This window comes from Chiloscyllium plagiosum, chromosome 11, assembly GCF_004010195.1.
Source record: "Chiloscyllium plagiosum isolate BGI_BamShark_2017 chromosome 11, ASM401019v2, whole genome shotgun sequence".
In the NCBI taxonomy this organism is placed as follows: Eukaryota; Metazoa; Chordata; class Chondrichthyes; order Orectolobiformes; family Hemiscylliidae; genus Chiloscyllium; species Chiloscyllium plagiosum.
Window position 1 is genome coordinate 41,419,427 of NC_057720.1, and position 13,781 is coordinate 41,433,207.

General features: G+C 40.0%; 1 protein-coding gene across 3 annotated transcripts in view; it reads right to left on the bottom strand.

Annotated features, from left to right (window-relative positions):
• zyg11 (zyg-11 family member, cell cycle regulator) overlaps positions 1 to 13,781 on the bottom strand; it is a 66,156-nt gene that overhangs the window by 42,419 nt on the left and 9,956 nt on the right. For all 3 annotated transcript variants that reach the window (XM_043699173.1, XM_043699174.1, XM_043699175.1), the window contains exons 3-6: positions 11,682 to 12,439; positions 4,637 to 4,777; positions 3,569 to 3,745; positions 775 to 839 (exon numbers count right to left, since the gene is read on the bottom strand). In XM_043699173.1, the coding sequence (XP_043555108.1) occupies positions 775 to 839; positions 3,569 to 3,745; positions 4,637 to 4,777; positions 11,682 to 12,439 (1,141 nt within the window). The remainder of the gene's footprint in view (positions 1 to 774; positions 840 to 3,568; positions 3,746 to 4,636; positions 4,778 to 11,681; positions 12,440 to 13,781) is intronic.

Below are 13,781 nucleotides of genomic sequence, written 5' to 3' on the forward strand. Positions count from 1 at the left end.
CAAAAACAGGTCATAGGCTAGGAATAAAGTGAGTAATTCACCCTCTGACTCCCAAAGCCTATGCTCTAGGAGGCACAAGTCAGCAGTATGATGGAATACTTCTCGCCCCTTTTGCCTGGGTGGGTGCAACTCCAACAACACTCAAAAGAAGCCTGACACCAACCAGGATAAAGTAACCTGCTTGATTGACACCACATCCACAAATATCCACTCTCTCCATTACTGACACTTAGCAGCAGTTTGTATGATCTACAAGATGCACTGCAGAAATTTGCCTAAAAGTCCTTAAACGACATATTCCAAACTCGTGACCACATCCATCTAGAATGGCAATGGCAACCAATACATGGGAACGCCACCACCTGCAAACTCCACCCTTTCCCAAAGTCCTGACTATCCTGTCTTGGAAATACAGTCACCATTCCTTCACTATCAAGGTCAGAATCTGGGAATTCCCTTGTTAGATATATTGTGTAGCAACTGCAGCTATTCAAGAAGGCAGCCAACCAATACCTTCTCAAGGACAACTTAATTACTTGCAATGAATGCTAGCCAGCAATGCCCATATCCCACAAATGAATTTAAAAAAGGCTGAATGGTTACTGTAAAAGGAAGTAGAACTACAAATTTGGATCTTGATATACAATTAAACTAGGCAAAACAAAAATCAAAGTGATCTAATAACCTGCTAATAAAAATTAATTAATAAAGGTTAGGGCAATGCCTTTTTTGCAAAATCGAAAAAGGTAAAATATCATTGACAAGATTACTCACCTGTTAAATGGGACATCTTGGAGGATACGGTCACTGCAAAGGGACAACAGACAATTCTTCTGAAGCTAAAACAAGAATGTATTTCAAATTTATCTTGTGAAAATACTTTGCAGTCAATGAAGTTAAAACTTGGTCAGACATTTAACAATAAAAATCCTTTGCCAATAATAGACATTTGAAATAAATTCTGCAAAGTCAGAGGGCAGTAATGGTGAAACAACAGGTTATATGGATTGGCCATGCTAAATTGCCCCATAGTGTCCAGGTTAGGTGAAGTTCTGGGTAGGATGCTCTTTAGAGGTTTTGTGCAGATTCAAAAAGGTTGAAAGGCCTCTGGCCTCTTTCTGCATTGTAGGGATTCTATAATTCTATGATCTAAGAACAGTGTAGAGATATTTTCCTTTTTGATCTCTCCAGCTAGGTAGTCTCTTCAATGACACTTTACTATGAAGGGAGCATTGGTTTGGTATTATAATCTGATCCTGCAAGAATACATTTCCTGAATGTATATAGTTTATATGAAAATTCTGATTAGTGGAGTATTGCGCTTGCTAAAATGCAAGATGATTTGTAAATGTCTTTCAAACACCAGTAAGCAGAATGACATTTGTGCCCTGAAGAGCTGAAAGGGGAAACACTGTCTGGCTAAGATGCATAATATGATGGAAATGACAGGATACATGGAATGTCTCCAATACTCAATGGAGCAATGTTTTTCCCTCTCCAGCTTAGACTGTCAATCTCTAAAGGCACATTCCAGACTTGATCAATTGACATACATTTTGATAGAACACAATGTTTTGTTTCCAACCAACTACACAGTTGGATCATGTCTGCCTAGTCTTGCACTAACAGGCAAGCAAATATTAATGGGGCTATGCAAAATGGCAGGGCGAAGGAGGAAGTGGTTGTAATGTTAATGCTATAATGGCTGAAGGGGAAATCATTATTTACTTCCAATGGTCTTGTGTGAACCACTCATAATACACCTGTCATGCAAGTGTAATGATGGTGTCTACAGAACACCATGAGAATTTGAGCATTTGATTTGAGTGCGGGAAAGGAAGGGTCTGAGTGCTGCAGGCACTCTCTTCCAGAAGACACTGGTTGGTCATTGTGCTGACCTCTGACACTGTGGCACTCCCTCAGTACTTACCTGCCAATAGTAGCATCTTCAAGTTGCTGCACATGCTGAGTGAATAGATGGTGGTGACGTGAGCCTCATTATCAGGATGCAGCACATCTCACTGCATGAAGACATGTGCTCAGCTCTCATGTGGAGGAACTGATGAGTCTTCTGAAATCCAAGAGATTCTTTTGTTCCTTCTATTTCTATTGTAGGTCATTTGCACGAAAAGTCCTGTACTTTGTTATTGGGTGCATTTTGGTCAGTGTGACTGGTTACCTAAGATGATGCAGGAGGACCATGGCTAACAGTCAGGAAAAGCTCGGTAGCAGCATCAGGCCACTGTCGAGGATAGTGTTTCTTGGACCTAACTCCACTTCCTGTGATAATCAAGGTGCAGTACTGACACAAGCTTCATATGTCTTGAGTCAGTGTGACAAAGTTTTGCCAGTTGTTGGAATGGGATCAGAGGGCTGCAGGACTGGCAGGCCATCTTATACTGCAGCTTCTCAGTCACTGGAACACAGTCTAGATAGAGTGCAGAGTAATTCTGAGGGTGTTAAGACAGGATATAGCTATAAGCAGATAAAATCTGGGGTATGGTGGTTAAACGTCAACTAGGGTGAGAAATTAGGTTTGTACATGTAAGGAAATGTCAGTCTCGTGACTTTTTGGTTGTTGTGTCATGATGCTGCCAACACTTGCCCATATGCACAGTGATCTGTCAAAGATGGCTCAAGAAAAATGGATGCAGATAGATATCAGGTGAGTGCTGCTGAAACGGCATGTGATAATAGGAGAGAAATGACATGATGGACACCATAGAGGCAAGGCAGGTACTTAGTGAGGTACTTAGACTACGTGACAGTAATCCTTCACAAAAAAAAGTTTGAAACTAAAGGGAGGGAAAAAAAGCAAGATCCAGCCTTGCTACTAATAATTGAAGATCAGAAAGACAATAAATACATTTGACTATATTAATGCTAACATTAGTTCTTCAATTCACAAGAGTATGGTCTAAAACAAGTGTATAATATTGTGGTGCTACAAATCAAACTAAAAGGAAGAAAATTCTGGAAATATTCAGCTGGTTCACCAATATCTGTCTACTATCTTTCATGAAAACTCCTGACCAGTTATGAAAAGTCACTGACCTAAAAAGTAAACGCTTTCTTTCAACAAAGAGTACGGTCTTGTGGAAAGAACAATAGTAAAACTGCAGCAACTAAAAAATAAATCCATTTTCACAAATATTAACAAAACAATTTTCTGTTTAAACACTGGCCAAATGACTAGACTGATTAAATGCAAATCAGATAGGACAAAGCCAGGAATGAATTTAAGACATTCCCCAGTTACCACCCAAATGGCTTCTTCCTGACTGACATTCCATTCAGAAAGTATAGTCCATATTCGCAAATTCAATGTCTCAATTAAGTTGGACAAGCCAACATTTTGTGGAAGACTCAGTCTTTGGCTTTTTTTTTTAAAAAAAAACACATTTGGTGGTCAATAATCTGCAGTCTTAACTTGTCAGTTGTTAAGCTAAAGCAATATTTGCTTTGACTGGTTGAATTAACAGAAGGCAAAATGTGAAATAGCTAATGGCATGCAAATATGAAGTGATGCCCATTAATTATCCTGTTATATTTCATCTCCAACACTTACCTGTTGATGGTTGGGAAAGTGTTCCATGGCTTTCAGTAAGAGACGAGTCACTTCTGTCAAAAGGCGCACAGGCATTCCACCTGCTAAATCCTGTTTTGTCAAATTGAATACACATGCGCTAGCAGCTAGCTGAACTGGCAGGTTTGTGGAATGGTTTTTCATTCCAATGACCACAAGCTGAAAATAAGAACAAAATACATCACAAGCTGTAACAATGACCAAATAATTTAAATATGGGAAGGTCAGGATGACTTTTTCTTTTTTAAAAAACTCTCCTTGCACTCCCTCCACCAAAAGCAATGTGCAATTTCCTGTTTGGAATACTTTTACAGTACCCTGCCTTCCAAATTTCATTTCCAACAGTGTTGTTCAGAGGGGTTATAAACTCAACTGATAACAGTAGATTACATAGGAGGATATATAGACATCTGTAATGGTAATAAATATCTTGTCCAATAAGACCATGGTCAGCAGCTGGCCAATCAATTTTTTTTAAGTTACTTTCTGGTGTTGTCTGCATTCCAGAATCATATGCTTAAAAACTTGTTTTTATTAATCAGGGCTTGGAGTGCTGGTTTACCGTGAACATGAAGGAAATCCATCATACTGACTGGCATTAAGTAACGCCAATTTTATACTTTGCTTTAAATGGTAGAGATTTATTTTTCCACTTGAAAAATGTGGCCCATTAACAATGTAAAGCATTTTCCAGCAAAGGAAACCGACATATACACAGTCAATGGCAAATGACTGCCACAAATCTGGTAGAAATGAATTTTACTTTGCTATTGGCACAACAATGGCTTGTAAATATGGATTTTGAACCACAGGAAGATGCAAGAATTTTCTCAGAAACATGTGAAATGCAACTTTCCACTTCTACCATTTTTGACACATGAACTGCATCATTACTCTTAGTGATGAGGAATCATCACAGTATAATATCTTTCAATTATATTGCAAAAGTACAAAGATAATTAATGATTGGCTTCCAGGTCATTTAAACAGGTATCATTCACCTACAGGAAAAATTTCAGTGTCAAGAGTTGGTTTAAATATAAACTTTACCTTCAGTAGTTCCGGCTGTGGTTTTTCCATACTGTGTGTCAGACTGAAAAGATGAAATAATGCTTCTCTTACAAAAAAGGCTCTTTCACTGTATCGACGAAGAGCTTCAGAAATCTGTACTTCATTTGCTTCTCCTGATACCTTTCACATATAATAACAAGGATAAAAAAAAAGTTGTAAAAGATCAAAAATAAATTTATGAAATAACTTTTCTTTCTTCCCCAGCCATGCTTAAATTCTACAGTAACAGCAATCATACTGAGCTCATTCTCTCCATATTAATACAGAGGGTTAGCATAACAGCTGCATAGAATGGAAAAAAAACTTCAAAGGGAATGCTGAAAGATAAATGATTTAAACACAAGAAATAGGAACACAAGTAAGGAGTTTGCCCTTCAAACCTGCTCCCCATTAACACAGCAAAAGTTGAGACTTATCAGTTAAAGTCAGTTACACTACTCACTACAACCTTTAAAAGGTTGGTCAATTTAATCACAAAGTATGGATTTTAAACATTGTTATGCCATCTGTCCAAATGCATGAACCACCCTTATTAAAAAGCTTAACTTTCAAAAATCTAATTTAAAACAAAAGCTTTAAGAAAATATATACTTTTGCAGAATTCTTTTGAAGAATATTATTTTGCTCGCCAAATCAACCTATAAAAAAGGATCTTCAAGTCTATGCCCTTGAATGTACTGTTGTCGTCATCCAAATCTATGCCCAATTCTATCCTCCTTCCTGACCACACAGGTTAAAATGAATTTACTTTATCGATGAAGTATTATTTGATCCCAAGTGGAGCTTCAAATCCCAATAATCATCTTAATTGCAAAGACTATCTAGTACACAAATAGCAACTGTTTTTGCTAATAATAAATAAGCATACACTTAAGTATTTAGCAATGCCCATATGTACTGGAATATGCTTGCATGCCAAATATCCAGTAAACACACCAAGGGAAACATTAGAAGTTCATTTTTCCACTTACATACAATGATTTTAATATTAATAATGTGTATCTTGGATGGGAAAGCCACAAAACATTAATATTTCTAAAAAAATGAATTGTCAAAGCGTTTCATTTTCACTCAGATTCAAAGGCAAAGGGAAAATAATGTTTATATTATGAGAGAGGAGAATGCTGATCAGTTGGCAATTGGGCTCAGGTTTAAAAAAGGTACCGCCAACGGAGAATGACCCAGTTAATGGCTGACTTAACTGCCAAGAATTATTTAAATTTTAAACAAAACCAGGTAACTCGGTTAATGCATTGCCCCAAGAAATTGACCAAAGAATTGTTGTCACCTTTTTGCTTTAGACACAGCATGTGTGTGTATGTTTTGTCTGTAAAGAGCATAACCTTTACATTAATTTATGTAGCTTTCAGTACACAAATGCACCAACCAGAAACCCTGAATTTTAAATTGAATGTCAGCATAATGCTACATAATCCTGAGTGTGTGAAGCAATGTGACCTAGTTATGAAATCACATCTGGGCACGTTTGAGAGGTTTGCAAGAATGGACTGATTGCAATATTGCTGTACTCAAACAACTGAAGGAATATGCTTTTACCACGATGTACCAGCCTGTGGAATCCATGGCCTACGTTCCTAGCATCACACAATTCAGTCATATGGAACTGTTAACCTGATTTTACTCAAAAGGCCACAAAAATAAAATTACACAAAATAGGGGAAAATTCATGCTTTGCAGCAAAAGCACATTAAAAGTACGATTTCATTTAGACACTATACTGGAATATTTACTAATGTATCAATCCACTCAAAACATGGGCTCAATTTAGCCTCTAAAAATGAAAATTGTTCAATTCCTCAGCACTCAAGACTACTTTATTTTCATGAAGGAAGGAAGCAAGAATGAGAACACTTTGGAGCCAGAATATCTTGCTAAAAAAGCTTGCAGTGACTTCAAATCTCAGGGAAATCACATTGCTGCAATATCAGAGAACCAACCGCATCCCTGCCTCTGAGCCAGAAGCTCCAGGTTCAAACCATCCTCAATGGCTTATTGGCCAGTGAAGATGCGCTCATAACAAGGCCAAGCAGGTTAAGGATCAGCTTTTAAACCCTTCAACACTTGCCATTGGCAAATAGTATGAGCAGGTGAGTCATATGGTGGAATGAAATTGGATCCTTTACTTTTGTTCCAGCAAAACACTTTTTTTTGTTTAAAGTTTCATGTTACCACAACAATTAAATCTTCCTTGAGCACAGGTGGCTGAAATGGATCACATTGCTGGCAACAAGTTTTGATTCCAGTTTCAGCTCTGGTGGAAGGGAGACCTGCCTCCCTGTGTTAGAGTTCAAACCTGCCTTTAGGAAGAGAATGTGAAAAATCACCATTAGCACCTACCAATGCTAAGAAACCAATTGATAGGGAACATAGCATTTTTACAGCAGGAGTGAGGACCAGAGGGCTGCTGGGTAAATAATTGCTTAAAAGCGTACCTCAAGCGTCAGGGCCTCCATTTCTACAGCGGGAGTGAGGACGAGAGGGCTGCTTGGTAGGTAAAGTAATATATTTGAGTGGTTGCTTTATCCGAAACACTATTAAAAGGTAGTGTTACCCACCCATCCTTCTCTAACCCAAAAAAAGCTTCTGTGCAACGGATTGGTAAAGTGATTAGCTTATTTTATTTTTCAGTTATCTCTTTGGGAATTATAGAATAATAGTGGGAATGGCGATTAGGGCAGTTGGATGTTTGTCCAGCAGAATGTGGGAGGTAAGTGTCACCACTAATGTCCCTGCTGACTTTCTCTACGGGAAGTGCACCCAACTTCAGTTTCTCGAAAACCATGTTAGGGAACTGCAGCGAGAGCTGGATGAACTTCGGATTGTTCAGGGATGGAAGGGGTTATTGAGAAAAGTTACAGGGAGGTTGTCTCACCTCAGTCCAAAAAAAAGGCAGGTGGATGACAGGGGATGGAAGGAGAACTGGCAGGCAGTGCAGGGATCCTCTTTGACTGTTCCCCTCAACCACAAGAATATGGTTTTGGATTCTGTTGGGGTGGGGGGAGGGACTTACCAGGAGTAAGTCATGGGGTTCAGGTCTCTGGCAGAGTCGGTCCCTGTTGATCAGAAGGGAAGGGGGCAGGGGCAATAAGAGGAGCAGAGCATTAGTGATTGGGGGCTCCATAGTTAGGGGGAAACGCGAAAGACTCATGGTTGGTGTTTGCATCCCAGGTGCCAGGATTTGTGATGTCTCGGATCATGTTTTCAGGATCCTTAAGTGGGATGGGGGACAGCCCAGAGTCCTGATCCACATAAGCACAAATGAAATAGGTAGGAAAACGGATAGGGATTTAAGGCAGACATTCGGAGCTAGGGTGGAAGCTTAGAACTAGAACAAGCAGTTGTTATTTCTGGTTTGTTACCCATGCAATGTGCTAGCAAGGCGAGGAATAAGGAGAGAGAGGAGTTGAACACGTGGCTACAAAGATGGTGCAGGAGGGAGGATTTTGAATACCTGGATAATTGGTGCTCATTCTGGGGTAGGTGGGACCTCTACAAACAGGATGGTCTACAGTTGAACTACAGTGGTATCAAGATCCGGCAGATTTGCTAATGCCCTTTGGGATGGGGGCGGGGGTGGGATTTGCTAATGCTCTTTGGGAGGGTTTAAATTAACTCAGCGGGGGGTTGGGAACCTAAATTGTAGCTCCAGTGTCGAGGAAGTTGAGAGTAATAGAGGTCAGAAATATGGTTTAAAAAAGGTCACAATAGTGCACAGGCAAGCCGGAAGGTGGTTTGGAGTGTGTCTACTTCAATGCCAGGAGTATCCGGAATAAGGTGGGTGAACTTGCAGCATCGACGTTATGGACACATGGAAAGAACAGGTACAGGAATGGTAGTTGCAGGTTCCGGGATTTAGATGCTACAGTAAGAACAAGGAAGGTGTTAAAAGAGGGGTAGGTGTGGCATTGTTAGTCAAGGACAGTATTACGTGGCAGAAAGGATGTTTGAGGACACATCTATTGCTAAGTAGTATTGCTCAGGTTAGAAACAGGAAAGGTCACCCTGTTGGCCTCCGAATAGTTCCAGAGATGTAGAGGAAAGGATAGCAAAGATGATTCTGGATAGGAGCGAGTGTAACAGGGTGGTTGTTAAGGGGGACTTTAATTTTCCAAATATCGACTGGAAGTACTATAGTTAAAGTACTTTAGATGGGTCAGTTTTTGTCCAATGTGTGCAGGAGGGCTTCCTGACAATATGTAAACAGGCCAACAAGGGGCTAGGCCACATCAGATTTGGAACTGGGTATGAACCCAGGTGTTAGATTTGGAGGTAGGTGAGCATTTTAGTCATAGTGACCACAATTCAGTTATGTCTACTTTAGTGATGGAGAGAGACAGGCATATACCGCATGGTAAGAGTTATAGCTGGGGGAAAAGGTAATTATGATGCAATTAGGTAAGATTTAGGATGCATAGGATGGGGAAGGAAACTGCAGGGGATGGGCACAATTGAAATGTGGAGCTTATTCAAGGAACAGCTACTGCATATCTTGTTAAGTAGTACCAGTCAGGCAGGGGAGAAGTTGTTGAGCACAGGAACAACTGTGGTTTACTGAGGAAGTTGAATCTTCAAGAAGAAGAATAAGGTTTATGTTAGGACGCTTGAGAGTTGACAAGTTAGCCAGGAAAGACCTAAAGAGAGGGCGGAGAGAAGCCAGGAGGGGACATGAGAAATCATTGACAGGCAGAATCAAGGAAAAACGTAAAGCTTTATATAGGTATAAATTAGGAATAAAAGAATGATGAGAGTAAGATTAGGGCAAATCAAGGACAGTAGTGGGAAGTTGTGTGTGGAGTCAGAGGAGATAGGAAAAGCGCTATTGTCAAGGACAATACGGAGATACAGGCTATTAGACTAGACGGAGTGAAAGTTCACGAAGACGAGGTGTTAGCAATTCTGGAAAGTGTGAAAATAGATAAAACCCCTAGGCTGGATGGGATTTATCCTAGGATTCTCTGGAAAGCCATGGAGGAGATTGTAGAGCCTTTGGCTTTGATATTTATGTTGTCATTGCCCACAGGAATAGTGCCAGAAGACTAGAGGATAGCAAATGTTGTCCCCTTGTTCAAGAAGGGGAGTAGAGACAACCCTGGTAATTATAAGCCAGTGAGCCTTACTTCGGTTGTGGGTAAAGTGTTGGAAAAGATTATAAGAAATAGGACTTATCATCTAGAATGGAATAAGTTGATTAAGGATAGTCAACACTGTTTTGTGAAGGGAAGGTCATCCCTCACAACCTTATTGAATTCTTTGAGATGATGACCAAACAGGTGGAGGAGGGTGATGTGGTGTATATAGATTTCAGTAAGGCATTTGATAAGGTTCCTCATGGCAGGCTATTGCACAAAATAGGGAGGCAAGGGATTAAGGGTGATTTGATGGTTTGGATCAGAAATTGGCTAGCTGAAAGAAGAGAGAGTGTGGTGATTGATGGGAGATGTTCATCCTGGAGTTCAGTTACTAGTGGTATACTGCAAGGATCTGTTTTGGGTCCATTGCTGTTTGGCATTTTTATAAATAACCTGGATGAGGGTGTAGAAGGATGGGGGTTAGTAAATTTGTCGATGACACCAAGGTGGAGTTGTGAATAGTGCCGAAGGAGGTTGCAGTTTACTGAGGGTCATAGATAAGCTGCAGAGCTGGGCTGAGAGATGACAAATGGAGTTTAATGCAGAAAAGTGTGAGGTGATCTACTTTGGAAGGAGCAACAGGAATAAAGAGCATAGCGCTAATGCTAAGATTCTTCATAGTGTAGATGGGCAGAGAGATCTTAGTGTCCATGAAAGTTGCCACCCAGGTAGATAGGGTTGTTAAGAAGACGAATGTTGTTTTGGCTTTTATTGGTAGCAAGATTGAGTTTTGGAGCCATGAGGTCATGTTACAACTGTACGAAACTCTGGTGCTGCCACACTGAGTATTGCGTGCGGTTCTGGTCACCACATTATAGGAAGGATGTGGTAGCTTTGGAAAGGGTTTAGAGGAGATTTACTAGGATATTGCTTGATATGGAGGAAAGATCTTCAAACAAAGTCTGAGGGACTTGAGGCTGTTTTTGTTCGAGAGAAGAAGGTGGAGAAGTGCCTTCATTGAGACAGAAGATAATTTGAGGGTTAGATTAGGTAGACAATTAGAGCCTATTCCTCAGATGATGATGGCCAGCACAAGGGGACATAGCTTTAAACTGAGGGGTGATAGATATAGGACAAATGTCAGAGGTAGTTTCTTTACTCAGAGTAGTAGAGGTGTGTAATGCCCTGCCTGCAACAGTAGTAGACTCGCCAACTTTCACGGCATTTAAATGGTCTTTGGATAAACATAAATCGATGAAAATCGAATAGTTTAGGCTGGATGGGCTTCAGATTGGTTTCACAGGTTGCTGCAAAATCAAGGGACAAAGGGCCTGTAATGCGCTGTAATGTTCCATATTCTATAAGAGGTTACGGATGTGCAGTCAGCTGATGTTAAATATGTAGACATGGAAGGTCAATCACCTAAATATATCACTGCAAATTTTGCTCTCCTTTGCACCACAAAATTGCAACAGTGCAGAAAGAGGCCATTCAGCCCATCATGCCTGCATACTGGTTCTAATCTCCTCCCCATATTCCTGCACTATCCAAATCATTCAAAGCCTTCTTGAATGAATGACTCAATTGAACCCGCTTCCACCACTTTTCCAGACATTCCATACCCCAAATACTGGTCATTGAAAAAAATACTTGTTTCTCTCCCTCACAGATTTATAAACTATGTCCTCTGGTTCTACACTTCCTCAAGGGGAAAAACATTATTTCAGAATCCAACAGGAAAAGTTGCCTTAGGAACTTTTTGTTTTAATACGATCACCTTACATTCCTCTCAACTTCAATAGATACTCCAAAGATTTTTTCAAAATATTCTGCAAAAACATTTGAATTAAAAAACCTTGTAAATCACAGTTTAACCACCAGAACCAAGTGTGGAGACAAAGTCCTTACTAATGAAAAAATTAAGGAAAACCAACCTTTAAGCTCCCTTCTCCAGAAAGAAAGTCAGAATACCCAGCATCAGTTGCCAGTAAGCCCATGAATTGCATTGTAGGCCGATGCTGGACAAATGCCTGAACAGCTTTATCGGTGATGTGCTTCCTGCCAGAAATATCCAAGGATCGGAGATTAGGTAGTATGCCAGGCAGTTCTAGCAAACGAAGTGCAATGTCAGAGGTAAACTGCTTATCATCAGAAATGTCTAGATGTTGCAGCAGTGCCAGTTCCTTAATAATTTCCAAAATCTGTGTAGTTGTCATCTTCAGACATTTCAGGTGGTGCATGGTCAAGGATTTTAGCCTATCTTTACAGGTCAGAAGTGATGTGATGTCTGTAACAGAAGTATTTGAAATGTCTAAACTTTCTAACCTTGGAAGAGAGGCAACATCTCCAAGATCCTCATTATAGAAGAGAACGTTGGTCACACTTAAAACACGCAGGCCAGTTAACTGGCTGAAGCATCGCTCATACGGATCTTCCAGAGACAATGTTAACGAATTCAACATAAGACACTGCAGGTACTGTTGATTCCATTTGTTTGTGACCAGTGCATTTACAATGTCAGTTATCGTGATGTCTGCATTTACACCAGAAGCATCCAGATCAATAAGCTTGTGATGACAGAATGCTTTCCTGAATGCAACTGCTGATAGTTTAGCATTTCGAATACAAGCACGTTTCAAGCGCAGCAGATCATTCCTGCGGAAGATACCCACAGTCTTTTCATTAAGCACACCTGTTATGGGAATATAAAAAGAAAGAGGCAGTCAGTAAACTGAAAGGGATTTTGTGTTCAATGTAGAAAGGGAACGTTGATGGAATCCAGGACAGGTAACTGAACATTGTTGAAAATCCCTGCCTCAAATGAATGTCCTTTGCTACATTGTTATAAAATTTTCCATTTCTCACAAGGGTTAGCTAATGAGTAAAATAGGCAATACAAATGCGAATTCTGTGTAGTTTATTGCTGCAGATAAAATTCCTGACAGCAATGTTAGGGTACTCAATTTCACTTTAAGGCAGTATTTCATAATTGAACACAAATGAGCTATCTGACTTCTAAGACACTTCCAGCAAACCCGAAAGATGATTTTAAAAAAAAAAAATTTAAGGTCTGTCACATGTACTGTATGAGACTGGAAGAAGCTTTTGTATGCCATTCCTCACTGACATACCATTTCTCTCAATGGTGCTCTATTATTAATTTGCTGTTGTAAAAGTTCAGCTAAAACAATAGATTTAACAAATGAAGGATTGATAAACAATACTTTCAAGTGTACATTAATTGGTATAAAGAAGCACTAATCATTTCTGATTAACAGTCATCTTGATCAGAGTACATAGGTCCACACAATCATCTGTGAATGTTTTAACCATTTGCAATCTATCCTTATCAAGTGCTCAGAATAAGCACCAAAAATGAACCATGATGACTTCAGCATAAGTCTAGTAACTATAGGCCAGTGAGTCTCACTTCTGTTGTGGGCAAAATCTTAGAGAGAATTGTAAGGGATAGGATTTATGAACATCTGGATAGGAATAATGTGATCAAGGATAGTCAGCATGGTTTTGTGAAGGGCAGGTCGTGCCTCACAAACCTTATTGAATTCTTTGAGAAGGTGACTAAGGAGGGGGACGAGGGGAAAGCAGTAGATGTGGTGTATATGGATTTTAGTAAGGCGTTTGATAAGGTTCCCCATGGTAGACTACTGCAAAAAAAATATCCTCCGCCTCACAGGGAGACCAGAACTGCAGACAGTACTGCAGAGGAGACCTCACCTCCTGTACAACCTCAGCACGACATCCCAGCTCACTTACTCAAAGGTCTGAGCCATGAAGGCACGTGTGCTAAATGCCTTCTTAACGGTGTGTGAAGAATGATGTACCTGAACACCCGAGGTCTCTCTGATCTATAACTATTTTGAAAGTTGCCACCCAGGTAAATAGTGGGGTGAGGAAGGCATATGGCGTACTGGCTTTTATTGGTAGAGGAATTGAGTTCCGTAGTCCTGAGGTCATGTTGCAGTTGTATAAGACTCTGGTGCGGCTGCATCTGGAATATTGTGTGCAGTTTTGGT